Here is a 15,028-nt window from a genome sequence, read left to right as displayed (position 1 = left end):
GACCAGAATGGCCTCAGCCGTCAGCGTGGCGGCCACAGCGGCGCCTCCGGAAGCAGCCCAGCCGCCCGCGCCCGAGAGCCTCAGAGTGGCAGGGGTCGTGGGAGGCCTTGGGGAGGAGGCGATGGAGCAGGTGGTGGGCGCCCCCCCCCCCCCCCCCCCCCCCGGCAGGCCCAAGCCCCAGGAAGTGTCGCAAAACATCAGAGCCCCGGTACAACTAGATACACTGTAACCGTCGATGGACGCATGCGCACCTCGGCCTGCCCCCATCCCCAGGAGTTGTTGCAAAAACCATAGCCCGTGTACAGCTAGACACATTGTAAGCCTTTCTAGGCGTCAGAAGGAAGGGGAAGGAGGTTGGCCGCCATCTTGGCGCTTTCTGTGTCCCAGGAATCTGAGGAGAGCCCAGCGCAGAATCTGCAGACGCACACAGCCTCCTCGAGTGCGCACTCAGGACATGGAGCCTCTGCCCCCGTGCCGCCGCGAATTTGCCCGCTTTCGCAGACGGGAAGCCGAGGACGACCGCGAAGAGCTGCGTGGTCGGTGCCAGACGGGACATGTACTGCAGCCAACTCCCAAGAAAGAATCCATGGGGGAGGCGGGCGGACAGGACACCCCTTAGATGCTGCCCCTCATGTCCTCCTTCCCACAGCCTGGGCCCCAGCGCCCTGATCTTCACCTTTGGCTTTCTTCCTTTGCAGAAGCGAGGCCTGCGGAAGGCGGAGAGCAAGAAGGCGGCGGCGGCGACCATGGCGGCCAAGCCCCTGGCCTGGTGGAGGTGCGAAACCTCGAGGCCGTTGGCACTGGCAGCCGTGAAGCTAGAGAGCCTGGAGAGGCGGGGCAGGAGGAGCAGCCCGCGCAGGCCGCCATCGGGGATCCAGAGCCCAGAGAAGAGCCGCAGCGGGCCCAGCGTCACCCCTGCACGTACTCCCAACTGCTGCTAATGGAGTACGTTTTCCAGCACACTGGCTATCCCAGCACGGCCCTGCGGTAAGCGACAGCCCCGCTTGGCGCGAATTTACCCCCGGGCTTGTGGGCTGCCCCAGGGGCCCGTTTGGTTCCCACATGCCTCCGCCCCTTTCGAGCTAAAAGCCACCTGGAGGACTGCTGGGGTCCCCTCCTGTACACCTGGGTCCTAGGGTGGGGGTCAGGGCCCTGCCTTTCGGGAATCAAGGGAAATAGTTGTGCACAGGATTGAGGTAAACCAAGCCGCGCTCCTCTGTTGTGCTAGAATCGCGGCAGGGGCAAATCAGGGCAGGGTCCCTACCTTTCTTTCACATTTTGATAAATCAGTTCACTGTGGGTCGTTTCGGTATTGACTTTTACATTTGTAAACGCTGCGCTGCATCTGAAAAGCGTTTATCATGATTTAGTAATTTCTCTGCATTCCATAACGTTCGCTCTTGAGGTAAAACTGTCCCTAAAGGAAGCTTCAGCCTGGATAGTACAGAACAGTGTAGTGCAGAGGATGGGGGCAGCGGCTCACAGAAAAATGGAAGCTAAGCAGAACCAGAGAGTGAACTGCAGAGAGTTTGTGCCGTCCATTCACGTCTACCAGGGATGTACTTCAGCCTCCTTGGCCCTGATAGACACACAGATACAGAGGGTTACGTCGAGCGAGTGAGCGATCAAGGTGTTTCAAGGCTCTAATTTAATCCATAGAAAGGGGTAAGATCAGTAATTGAGAAGTGGGGCGATATTTCCTCAGGCCGAGGGTTTTACTCATGTTGAAGTTCGTACCATTAAAATAAACTGTGAATGAGATTTTCATGTGGTCTTGGACCGTGCCTCCTTTTCCTGGGACACTTGGCTTTTCTTAACTGCTTTGTGTTGACTTAATTTCACTGTAAATCTTGACATGGTGTGAGTTTTCCTACTGCAGAAATTGGTCCATAAAATAAATCACTGACATTTCCCTGAAAAGGAAAAAGTATTAATGAGATCGCATCCTATACTTAAATTCATCCACTAGTCCAAACGCTGAACACTTGTGATTTTGTCCCCTCAGACAGGAACTTGCAGGAATCGTGGATGTGTCTGAAGCCACAGTGCAGGTGAGTGCACCCGAAAAAGCAGTTAGTCAGGGCAGCAATTCTAAAACCTGCTGCGGGGCTTGGACACCCTTGTCCTACGCTTTCTGACATTCCTGTGTTTCTGTTGCCTTCTTCCTATTTAGGAAATAAGTTTTGAACTTTGGGGATTTGGTGGGTGCCAAACAGGACAGATGAACGGCAGCATTTGGAAATTTCCCATTACCAGGGGAACCTGGTTTCCTAAAGGAAAAACAAATTGCCATAATATACCATTCCTTGTATACAGGAATATGTATATACGAATGTACTTCATCCTCTTTGGCCCTGATAGATACATAAACAGAAGGTTCCAACGAGCGAGCAATCAAAGTATTTTAAGGCTCTAATTTAATCCATAAAATGGGTAAGAGCAGTAACTGAGAGGTGGCGGCGAGATTCCCTCAGGCTGAGAGTTTGTCATTTTGAAGTTAAAAGAAACTGTGAATGAGAATTTCACGTGGTCTTGGATCCGTGCATCCTTTACCTGGTAGACACACACTCACACACGCACAGACACACACACACAGGTAGATATATTGAGTGCAGTGAAGGAAGCAGGCAGCAGATCTGGTGGCAGGCAGGGGGCCAGGAAAGCAGCCCAACAAAGCAGGCCGCTGGGTGCTGGCAGCCTAAGGCCGGGGGCTGGGCTCCCAGGCGGGTCAGGCCAGGACTAGGGAGGCCCAGGCCTCTGCTTCCTCAAGCAGGCGAAGCAAGCTCAGAGGAAGAGCAACCCTGACGTCCCGGCGAGTCGGTTCCCCTCCCTGGAGGCAAAGTGCTCGGTCAGTGGGGGTCTGGAAGAAAGGGGACACGGCAGAAACAAATAAGGAGAGCGACCTGAGGTTTCCATCCATTTCCAAACTCTACTGCCCGAACTTCCCTAGGACGTGGTCCCTAGTTTTATTGAAATATAGTTGACATACAGCACTGTATAAGGTTAAGGTGCACAGCAATAGGACTTGACTTATACATGTTGTGAAATGATTACCACCGTAAGTGTAGTTAACATCTACCATAAGGCTACAAAGAAAGAAAGAAAAATTGTGTTTCAAGGCTACGGAGAAAGAAAGAAAAAGTGTGTTTTGCATGTGATGAGAACTCTTAGGATTTCTTCTCTTGGCTTCCCTGTGTGCCATACAGCAGTGTGAACTACAGGCATCATGTTGTACATTACCTTCTCCAGGACTCACTTAACACTGTAAAGGGTAGCTTGTGTCTTTTGGAAGAGGACCGCCCTACTCCAAATGCCCCCTCCCGCAGCCCTGCCTCTGGTAACTGCAAATCTTCATCTCCTGTTCTAGGATTTTGTTTTTCCTTTCCTCTGTTTGTAAGGTCCCACGTATGAGCGAGCTCAGACAGTATTTGCCCCGACGGTATTTTAATGGCGGCTGCCCCACACTCTACTTTGCACATACAGCAGGAGCTGTTTGAATAAGAAACCAGGATTAGTAATATGGAACCAGTAGTGGCCTGTACCTCAGTCGCCTGCTCTGCGTTTTGGTTATGTTTATGCAGATTTGACCACTAGTACACCTGGGCTCCCCCAGACGAGCTCCTTGGCCCTGGCTGTTGCAGACTGCCTGTTCATGCAGCAGAAGGACCCACATGCTGAGATGGCAGAGCGAATCTGAGGGCACAGATGGGGGAGGGGGGGCCCTCTGTCTCCTGACAATGGCGCAGACCAGGAACTCCCAGAAATGTGAGATCCAACATAGTTCCCTAACTCAGATGCTGAGGGGACAGTGGAGTGCGAAGGGCAGGCTTTATTTGTGGCTGTTAATTGTTGGCAGATATTGGGGAGGAGCCCTTCTGTGACCCACACAGTTGCTGGCTACCTGCCTGAAAGGTCAGCGCCACGTCCTTGCCCTCAGAATGAGGGAGGGCATGGGGATCTCCTGGGGGAGGAGCAGGGCCTGGGGACCCCACCGTGCTGGGCAACAGAGGCTATGGCCCTGCATCCTGGACCTGCAGCCAGAGCAGAGAGAGCCAACCCAGGCCTGGGCCCAGAAAGGTCTGCAGGGTGGAACAGGGTGGAGCGTGCAGAACTGACGGCCCTGACCGCGGTGTGCCTCCTTCCCCCCAGACGCTGGGCTGGGCAAGGGTTTAAGAGGTTTGCTGAGGTTGGTCGCACTTAGCGTAAGCACCCGTTACCCCCGACTTCTGCAAGGCGAAGGCAGTGTCCAGGCTTCAGGTGGACACTGTGTCCCAGCAAGACAAGCCACAAACTCCCTGGGCCCCCGTGACCCAGCCTCCCTGCGGTACCATCGTTTTCACTCTGGAGAGGTTTCAGAGGGTGGATGGGCCTTCCTTCATCCTTGGCGGAAAGCTTCTGTTGAAAGATTCAACGGGCTCATCCTTTTGGCTCTTTAGTGGACCCTGAACACAGCCTTCTCCAAATGGGTGCTGTTCCCCTCAGTATGACTTGAAAGGCACCCACTTGTTCCCCCGCAAGCAGGGTGCCACTGGTCTAGTGAGTACGGGTCAGTGGCAGCTGGACAGCTGAGGGCAGTTGTCAGGGCACAGCCATCCCAGGGGTAGTTGCAGTCCCGGCAGGGGCAGAGTGCAGTTCCTCAGCTTCTAAGCGTGGGGAAGTGACATGGCAGTCGGGAGGAGAGGGTCGAAGCAGAAAGCCAAGCCCCAGCCTGGCACACAGTGGGCGGTCACTGGGGTGCGCTGAAGGGAGGCCACAGTGGCCACTTTCCTGCAGTCTTAGCAGGAAGGGAAAAGCTTGTCCGGATGCGGTTTAAATGTCACGGGCCTGGAGCACTGCCTGCTGTGTGTTTACGTGGAGCACATTAAATGCTCAGTGTACTCAACCAATTCCTTTCTTCTCTGCGATTGAAGGTTTGGTTCAGGAGGAGGAGGGCCATTTGGAGAAGACAACAGAGGCCATTAAGGTTTAGATTGCCGCAGCCCGTGCTGCTCGGCCGCACCGTGGTCTTAACCTTGTTCGGACTGTGCGATGCCTCCATTCTTCAAGAGCTGGATGTCATATGGGTTCTTCCGGAGCCAGGACCACCGGGGCAGCCTCTGCTGAACCTGCGGGACTTTCCTCCTCTTGTCTTGCCTGTTCTGCCCTGGTTGCTCCCACGTAGGCTTCCCCGTGCCTGGCCTTAGGGGGCAAGGCCTGGTGCCTTACCATCTGTGTTCTTTTTGAAGTCCCCATTTTCTCAGGAATGATCTGTGTGGCACTGCGTGCTTTTGAGCCACATTCGCACTCATATCTCACCATCAAGCATCATTCCCCAAATGCCCGCTGAAGTTTCAGCAGCCCAAAGTTCTTGCCCCTCTGTTTTAGGGCATGTTTTTGTATTTTCAATAAAGTTGTGAATTCTGTTTTCTGTGTCCTGTTCAGTTAATAAATCTGAGGAAATGCCTCCTTTCCTGTAGTCAGATTCCCGACTCACCCTCAGGAGGCCGTGCACATCTCAGAAATTTCCCAACGGACCCACCTCCTTCCCCAACACCCATGTGCCCCCACCCTGCACCACTGGGCCCACAGAGATGTGCAAGATGGGGTGGCATGAGTCATCTGAGCCTCACTTTCCTGGACGCATATAGGGGGACCATCACTATGACTAGTGGTGCTTGCTAAAATAAAAACAATCTGCCCAGAATTCTTATGGCATCAGAATGAAGTCTGGAAAGACATTTTATTAACTTGAATTTACACACATAAGGGGTGATTTACATCGCTGCGATTTGTGTGAAGAGGTTCCACTTGTTTGTCTTTTACAAAAAAAAAGTTTGTCATGAAAATACTCAAATACACTAAACAATGGCCAGAGAACTCTAACAGACCCCCATAAAAACCATCACCGAGCTTCATCGTTCACCAGGATTTGACCAAACTTGCTTCATCCACCTTCTTTCCTCCCTCCCATCCTTCCTTCTTTCCTGCGTTCCTCCTCTCTTCCTCGCTCCACCTCCTCTTCTTGCTGTGATAAGTGAAACTCCAGACATATGGGTCCTTTCATCTCTACATCTTTATCTGTGTGCACTTTTGAAAAAACAGAGACCTTTGCCTGCATAACCAGTGCTGTCCGGGCACTTGAATGGGAACAATGAGCCCTTGGTAATATCATCACCTAGTCCCCCAGATGTAGATTTCCGTGACTGCCTCAAACATGACTTTTTCCACTTGGGGTTTTTAGAACTTAAGCTTTGTTGTGTCTACACTGATAAGTAAGAGGAGAGCTCATGGAGGCATTTGCACGGCTAATGCTACATTGGAAAGGGGGAAGGAAATTAAAGACAACCCCTGGATAGCTATTACTGGTGCTGCATGTATGTGGCCATAAAAGTGATTCTGTTTTGTTGTTCACTGCCCTATCTTAGGACACCATGGACTCTTGAGGTTGGTTCCAGGAAGATGAATCATTTGCACACTAAATCCCAATCTACAATTACATGACGAACATTATGTTTAGTAGGCTCCCCCCTTCACCAAGTCCCCCCCCACACCCCATTACAGTCACTGTCCATCAGCATAGTAAGATGCTGTAGAATCACTACTCGTCTTCTCTGTGTTGCACAGCCCTCCCCATGCCCCCCCCAACATTATACATGCTAATCGTAATGCCCCCTTTCTTTTTCCCTGCCCTTATCCCTCCCTTCCCACCCATCCTCCCCAGCCCCTTTCCCTTTGGTAACTGTTAGTCCATTATTGGGTTCTGTGATCCTGCTACTGTTTTGTTCCTTCAGTTTTTGCTTTCTTGTTATACTCCACAGTTGAGTGAAATCATTAGGTACTTGTCTTTCTCTGCAGGGCTTATTTCACTGAGCATAATACCCTCTAGCTCCATCCATGTTGTTACTCTGTAAAATTGTAAAAACTGCATTTTAAGCTCTCTTATGGCTTGGAAGCAAGTCATAACATTAGGTAGCCTGAACTAGGATGGTGGCTAGAGGAAGGAAGGGTTTTGTTTTGTACAGTTTCAAGAGCCAGGTGGGAGGCATCATGAATAGGGCTTTGGATTCATTGAAAAAGGGAAGGGCAGACAAAGAGGATGTCAATCAAGAATGATGACTAAGTTCCAGTTTTTCACCTACCAATTTATAATTATGAAGATCAGTATAAAGATCATGAATATACAGATAATAACTCCAATGGTCAGCACAAACACTAGGACTGCATCACTTTCTGGTCGGCTTGATCCTCTCATCTGCAACTCTAGAGAAAAAAACACACACCTGATGATTATTACTACTGGAAAAAAAAAGAAATGGAAATCTGAATTGAAAGTTTATATCTGATAAACAACTCTAGAAAAATACAGAAAAAAATAATAAGTTTATTGAATAAATTTTGTATTGTCCAAACTCTAAAACTTACCGTAACCTACTAATTCATTGATGTGAGAATGAGAATATTTCTAATAACTACATGAGCGTTATACCCTGGTATGTCCCTCTGAGGGCTCATCTGCTATCACAATGCATCACAAACTAAAATCATGCTTAAGAAGGCATGTCTCTATCTAGACAACTAAATATAAGTCTTAGTTTTAGTTTTCATTTCATGAGAGATGTTTTTGTTTTTGTTTTTGTTTTTGCTTATTCTCCCAGGGTGGCAGTCAAGGCCTTCTGGGGGACAAAAGCCTCAACAACTGAGATACAATCCGAGCCGAATTTAGTGAAATACAAAGATACCACTTCTCTTGACCAGTCACCCACAGAAATACCTGGACGTGAAGATGGTGCTTTGGGTGAATGGAATGAATGATGTACAGATGATATGTAACAAAACAAAAGAAATTAGAGCGTGTCAGATGCATTATTATAAAAATAAAATATATAGTGCAATAGTTTAATAATATTGTACATGATTTACCATAGTCTGAACGTAGTGCAATATGAGAAGGGGCTGTTTAGGTTCAGTGCATTTTTCTGGTGGTAATTATCAAGAATTATTTTTAATTCTCAACATTTACTATTTCAGATAATCACTTGGTAGCATTTATCTAGAGACACACACACACACACACACACACACACACACACACACACACACAGACGGAGTCTCATAGAAACAATTTGATCAGTTCTAAGGTGATTTTCCTGTTCTGTCCCAAGCAAGAAAAATGTGCCTTACATATCAGACTTCATCCCAACTGAGAGCACTGGATTGAACTTGCTAGAGCACTCATACTTTAGAATCTCTGCAGGGCATGTAACACAAAGCAGCACTTGTAAGAGATGAAGTAATAATAACAACTATAATAACCAGCAGTTAGTCAGTGACTATCGTGTGCCAAGCATTGCTCAAAGCATTTCACATGTATTAGGCAATTTCATTATGATTGTATATAGGCTGTATATAGAGAACAACTGGGGAAGAGCTTGGAGATGGCTGAATAAATGACATGAATTTAACATGCCCTTCATTTCTCACAGAAAAACAGTCAAAGACTTTTGAGTGGCTATTGGTACGTACCTTCACTGTGCTTGGAATGCAGGCGATAACATCTCAAAACTTAGGTACTCATTTCTGAATATTGTCACTGCCTTTTTGTGCTGTGTCATTATGTGATAGAGTTATGGGCAATTATCAATCAAGATAGCAAAGCATCAGATCATTTGGTTTAGCAGATTCATCAGAAATTAATTTTGAGAGGTTATAATAGTGGCACAAAATACATTTAACTGTTTAGACAAACTCTAGGCCAACTTTATTGCTTTCATTATGGAATTCATCTGATGATAGCATTAACTTTGCACATTTGTGAAAACATCGTAAATGGGCATTTATGGCATACCTCTCTCTAGTAGCCTAGAAATCGGCTGCCCAGAGTTACCCATGCTTTCTGTTTTAAGCATTTGTATTTGAAAGAAACCATGAAGAATTGGCTAGAAAACTATTTTGTTATCTGCTGTGGGAACTCCACTAGAGACTTGAAGTGAAAAGAAATTGTTTTAATAAAATCTTCCAAAAGAATAGTTTTTTTGTGACACCTCTCCTCCCCCTCAGACAAGTATGAAAACAAAAATCATCCTTCCACATATTATTTCTGATTAAGTATGGTCATGCAAGTTTAGCAAAAGTGTTAAACATTCTCAAATAGTAATTATCATCCATCCTTCTTTTCAAAATCATGAACAGCAGGGATGTCCACTGTACTTCAGTGACCACTGATGTTCAGTCAGGTTAACAGGTTTAGTTGTCAGCGCAGTTCACTGAATATTTCCGGTTGTCTACTTTCCAGGCATGTGGTAGGACCATGAGTTGTAAGCCAAAATTCCAAGTGTCACTTTCAGGCTAGCCCACCTCACTGTGGAAACATGCAGAGCTTACCTTGTCTCTGCTAGAGCATCCAGAAATGCTTAGACGGTGACTGCTCTAACCTTGGATCCCAGAGCGAGAACTACATGGAACAGGATCTCCAGTCAACCAACAGTGGATATGTAGCATGAGAGAGAAGGAAACCTTGTTATTTTCAGCCTCTGAGGCTTAGAGGTTGATACAGCAGCCTTCTTAAGGCTATCCTGATTGGCACATGAATGTTTTCTGAAGAATAAGTTTTCATGGCCAAATGAGTTGAAGGCTTCTTCAGTATAGGGCTCCCCATCAGTGTGATATACACACTGTGACTCTTCAAGAAGGTAATATAGGTGCAATATTTCCCAAATGTATGGGTGGTCTTTGGAACAAAATGGAAAGTGTGCATGAATGTTAATATTACACCAACTCAGAAATATACTTCAGAGCAGGACTAACTGATTGGTCTGTTTTTGAGGAGTCAGGGCTGAGTGAGCCAGGCTTTCATAATGTATAACACACAGCAAATCAGCAATGCATCTTGACAATAGTAGCATTTTCCCTCTTAGATCTGTGGGTGTTACTTAGACCTTTTACTGGTCCAGACCCATCTTGATGGCCTTTCTCGAAATCATACTACTCCCAAGACCAGGGGCTCCTCTCTTAAGTATGGTGACCACACTGCTTTAGGTTAAAATAATCAACAAGCCTTATATTGAAGTAGATTATACTATGCTCCAGAGTTCGATGAAATTACTCCAAGTCTCATGAAGACCCTCTGTCATTTGCCACTTGGTTATAGTCTCTGTGGGGGACCTTGAGGTCTCCATTGCACACCACCAAAGATTCATAGGGTCAGTCGCTTCCCTCTACAGGTAGACTAGGCCAGAGGCCTCTTCCAGTTTGTATCTACTCTTAAATTCCAGGCATCTGTTACTTTTCCTGATCACCAAAATATCTACAGGGAAAGCCTTGGAGTTTGCATCTGGATCCAGGAAGTAAATAAAACCAAGCAATTATGTGTCAGCAAGAGGCCTTCCTGTTAGTCCCCAAGGCACTGGTCCCTGCATATGCAACAGCAGGATTTTGTGAAGTGTTCACACAACACCCTACTAATCAAAAGAATTCTTCAATCATCCTTTCAGTCAACAAACATTCCTTGAGCTATTCCTGTGATCCAGGTACTATACTAGACACTAGGAATACAGTTTGTGCAAAAAATCAAAAAAGATAATATTCCTCTTCTTTTGGAGTATGTCATTTACTCAAGACACAGAAATTACAATTAACCACAACCAGCTTGAATATATTGAGGGTTCTGTGAAACTGTAGCAGGGAATGACATTTAAGGAGTCTTAAAGCCCGAATAGGTGTTACTACCCTGGTTAACAGGGAGGAGGGCCTAGGTAGAAGGAGGTGCAGTTGTGAAGATTCTGAGTCAGAAAGGAACATGACACATTCCGAGAGAAGGCTAGCTGGGCTGAAGTGTAAGGAAATGAGAAAAGAGTGGTGGTAGATGAGGCTGAAATTGTACGCAGGAACATGTGAGATGTGTGTGTGTGTGTGTGTGTGTGTGTGTGTGTGTGTGTGTGTGCACATATACGTATAAAATAGCTAACTGACCTGAGAATACATATCAAAGGATTCAGTGTTGAAATTCATACTCCTGATTTCTTGTCTACACCATATTTGTCCATGCCTTCCTGGAGTTCATTTATTATTGGCTTTTTTACAGACGACGATTGTTGATCCTTACGTAGTTGAGGTAGTCTATACTTTAATCTGGGTTTCCTTGAGTCCTACTGAAATGTAAGATCTCATTAATTAGACTTTAATTCTCTTCCGTAACAGTTCCTAATTCACTCTCATATTACACAGCTAAGACTTAGACACAGGAGCTTCAGAGTTCCTAGCAGTGACCAGGATTGTGGGCATAACTGGGCCAGCAGCAAGTGATAAGGTGGGTGGTAAACATAGTGGGCCATAGTTTTCTACAATCTAGACTTGACATGAAATGAAGCAGGTAACATTACTCATTCTGTTGAAATACATTCCAATTTCCATCTATTAACATATGCATAACATTTCAATTCAAAATGGTTTTCTTTCCAGAGTGGTTCTAATATAATCTATATGCTCCCTGTGTCTGTCTTCTTGATCTCTTAAAACTGAGGTGATTTTTCTATTTCAGTTTCACTTTATTTTAAATGTACTCTCCAGTCATTTTTTTTGTTATTTTCTGGAGGACAATCCTTTAGCAATTCATAACCCGTCACTGCTGTGATCAGAAAGCTTGGAACCCATTTTATGTGGTCATTCAGGCTCTGAGGTTTGTATAATACTATTTTCTGTGGCCAAGTCATTTATCTGATGGAAAATAGTTTGTCCTTGACAGTTTTCTGATTCTTGTTGAAAATGAACTTGGATGTTGAATATCAAGGTTGTGTGGGGTTTTCTTTTTTATGATTTAAAGGAAATAAAACACAAAAAAGGAACACGTTTCTTTGAATTCATCTTCCACAGTTTGTGAAAATATCAAGTGCATTTAAATAAATGAAAGGTACTCAAGAATTAATTTTCTTGGATAGAAAAATTTTAGGATTATGCAACAATCATTTAAATCATGCTCTTACAGACATATGTACCATATATACTAGTTGTTATTTTTCTTACCTGTCTATATGTTTATAAATATATATCTTATTTGAAATCAATCCTCTAGGCTCTATAGTGGGTATTTTCCTCCCACAATGAAGGACTTTAGTATTTCTGTCTAGTGAAACTTACATGAGCAAATGTTCAAAGGTAGTAATGCAAATTGTTGCTTTATATGATGATAGCAAGATATGTCGAGAAATGCTGCCATAATTGAGAGGATTTTATGCTTACTTATAATGTCCACTGATTTCTTTTTCATTCAGACATTTTTTTTGTGTGCATGAATTATTTGTTGAGGACAATAGACGCATCACAACTTCCTTTCTGTACATTAATCGTCTCCCTTTTCTTGACAGAGTGTACAAATTACAAATAAAAATTCCCACAGTGCTTTTACCTTCCCTCCTCTCAAAATCACAATATTATTTATCTGCTAAATGCCATTGGCCACATGTAATGTGAACATCCCAAATTCTACTTCTTTGACTACTGTCGTATTTGAAACTAAACATAAAGTGCAAAGATACATTATTTAATCATATGAAAATTTTTGTAACTGAAAAACTCTTATTTGGGGATGGAATATACAAGCACTTATTGTGTGGGAATCTGACATTTTTTAAGTTTTAATAAATCAGAAAAGCAATTCCATTCCTAGTACATCTATTATTGTTTAAATCAAAAGAGGCCTAAACCCTTAAAACAGTAAACTAAATTAGTTAATAATTTGCAAAGTTTCGTATTTAAACCTTGTATATAACTTCAAAATAATTTTTCTCATCAGTTTGGTACATGAAGAGTTAAAGTTCTATAGAAGGTCAGATAAACAAAAAAAATCCTGCTAATTTTAAGGCCTATTTTGTCCTGTTTTCTATTTTCCAAAAAAATTAAGTGTATCATTTCCATCTGAGAAGAAGTCTTTATACTGAGAGTTCATTGAAATTATATGTTACAGATTGGTTCTACTTATTCCAACGTTAAGAGGGCAAACTGTTCCTAAGAATTTATTTCAACACTTTTTTTAGCAGGATAATCTAGAAGCACACAAGTATTTTATAATAACACAATACAATAAATATTGCTGGTTTTAAATCACATGTGTTTTTCTAATCATTCTGAAGTTGGGCATGAATTCTACTTGCTGTAGTGTATAATCAATTCTTCATAGCAGACTAGAACTAAAATCTTGACACAAGAAGATACTAAATGAGCTGTTAGAGGACAATTTTTAAAAGGCATTGTATCCCGAGGCAACAATATTACATCGGAGTACATCAGACTTGGAGTCCAGATTGCTGCTTCTACCACTAATTAGCTGTTTGGAGTCTGAGCAAACTACCTAAACTCTTTCAGGTCTATTTTACCCTTCTGTAAAATTTGGACAGGAGGTCCTTTCTCATTTGATTACTGTAAGGATTAAATGAGATAATGTGTGTGAAAGCATTCTGTAACTTATTTAGGGTTATAAACATGCTTAAGATATAACTTCATTCATTCTCATTTTATACTTATTTCATATAATTCTAAGATTTTTTTCTGATTTTGATTACCATAAGATAATATTTTCATAAACACTTCTATACTTACAAGCACAAAATGCATGCCTTGAATACACAGTAAGCACTTGATGTACATATGTTAAGTAAATCAATATTAACTTTGTTAAATTATTTGGATTATCATGATGACCAATTTTGAATTAAAATTTTTGCTTGAAATGCTTGGATACTTTCTGCTGGCACATTGTGAGATATAACTTAAAAGCCAAATCTTGAGCATAGAAAACACGGGTGGCCGATTAAGTACTAGACTCTTTAATGTAATCTTTTCAAAAACTATTAAAAAATAACCAATCAGCTATACCGTTCACTACCTATGCTATTTTTGGAAAATTACTTAAATTCTCTTAAGAAAAAAAAGATTTAATCAGATAGTATCTGACATCCCTTTTGGTCTTGAGTGCCCATTAGGTCATACAATGACTTTCTTTTTTAATGAGAATCCTAAAATGGTGGGTTGGGAAATTACATGAATCTGGACTTCAGTGTGGTATTTGTTGAAATTTCCCATTATATACCTATGAGTATAAAGGGAGTATATAGCCTGAATGTTTGTTAAGTGTTTTGTATAACTTGTTAAACAGTAAGACCCACTGAAACTAATTAATTGGTTGGTGTCAATGGGTGGAAGGGGTGTTGTGTCACAGAACTCTCTGCTTATTTAACACCTTTTATTACTGACTTGGAAAATATTGATATCATGCCAGGTCAATTTGCAAAAATAGGAAGGATAGCAAACATGTTTGAAGATAAGTCAGGATCTGAGAATGACAAGATGGAATAATGGGTAAATCTAACAAAATGAAATCTTTTTTTTTTTTTTTAATTTGGCTGGTCAATTTTACTTCAAAAATGGTAATATTACACACAATTATGGATTATTTACAAGAGTTTTAAACATCAAGTTTTTTGTGATGGTTAAATTCAAGATATTGGGAAAATAGCTTAAATAATGATTATTTTCTAAAGTTATAACTATAAAGATTAGCAGTGAAAATGAAGTTGGACTAGGCAATTCTAAACAAAATCCTTAGGAGTCTATTTCTAGGTTTATCTCACATCTGCATAACTTTATATTCCCTTGCTATTTATGTTTAACATGTCTTCTTTGTGTATATAAGTTTGAGGTATAGTAATAAAACATTTAATCCCAAGATAACTATTGGTGTTGCTTCTCATAGATCACAAATATAATATGTTTACTCATTTAGTTAAATGGCTTTTTTACTAATGGACTCTAGTCATTTACCATTACTTTTAAACACCACACAGGCTCAACAGTATCTTGAAATGTGTATATTGCTAATCAAATCTATGGAAATATTTTTATTTTAAATAAAAGGAAATATAAATGAAACTTTTTGCAAAGCTAAATCAAGCAGATGTGAGTCCCTGTAAAGTGTGAGTAAAAGTAGTTTCAGGTAGAAGGCAGCAAGGTATTAAGTGAAACTGTCACCTAATACCAATTTGTTTTTCCTTAACACTAA

General features: G+C 42.9%; 1 protein-coding gene across 1 annotated transcript; it reads left to right on the top strand.

The window, feature by feature from the left end:
* Positions 1 to 206: 206 nt before the first annotated feature.
* On the top strand, positions 207 to 5,382 carry LOC130681890 (rhox homeobox family member 2B-like). Its single transcript, XM_057495631.1, has 4 exons — positions 207 to 536; positions 699 to 987; positions 2,006 to 2,051; positions 4,911 to 5,382. The coding sequence occupies exons 1-4, from the start codon at positions 236 to 238 to the stop codon at positions 5,181 to 5,183; spliced, it is 909 nt and encodes a 302-aa protein (XP_057351614.1). The 5' UTR covers positions 207 to 235; the 3' UTR covers positions 5,184 to 5,382.
* The last annotated feature ends 9,646 nt before the right edge of the window (positions 5,383 to 15,028 follow it).

Source organism: Manis pentadactyla, chromosome X, assembly GCF_030020395.1.
Source record: "Manis pentadactyla isolate mManPen7 chromosome X, mManPen7.hap1, whole genome shotgun sequence".
Classification (NCBI taxonomy): domain Eukaryota; kingdom Metazoa; phylum Chordata; class Mammalia; order Pholidota; family Manidae; genus Manis; species Manis pentadactyla.
Note: the sequence above shows the minus strand (reverse complement) of the source record. Positions and strands in the feature narration are given on the sequence as shown.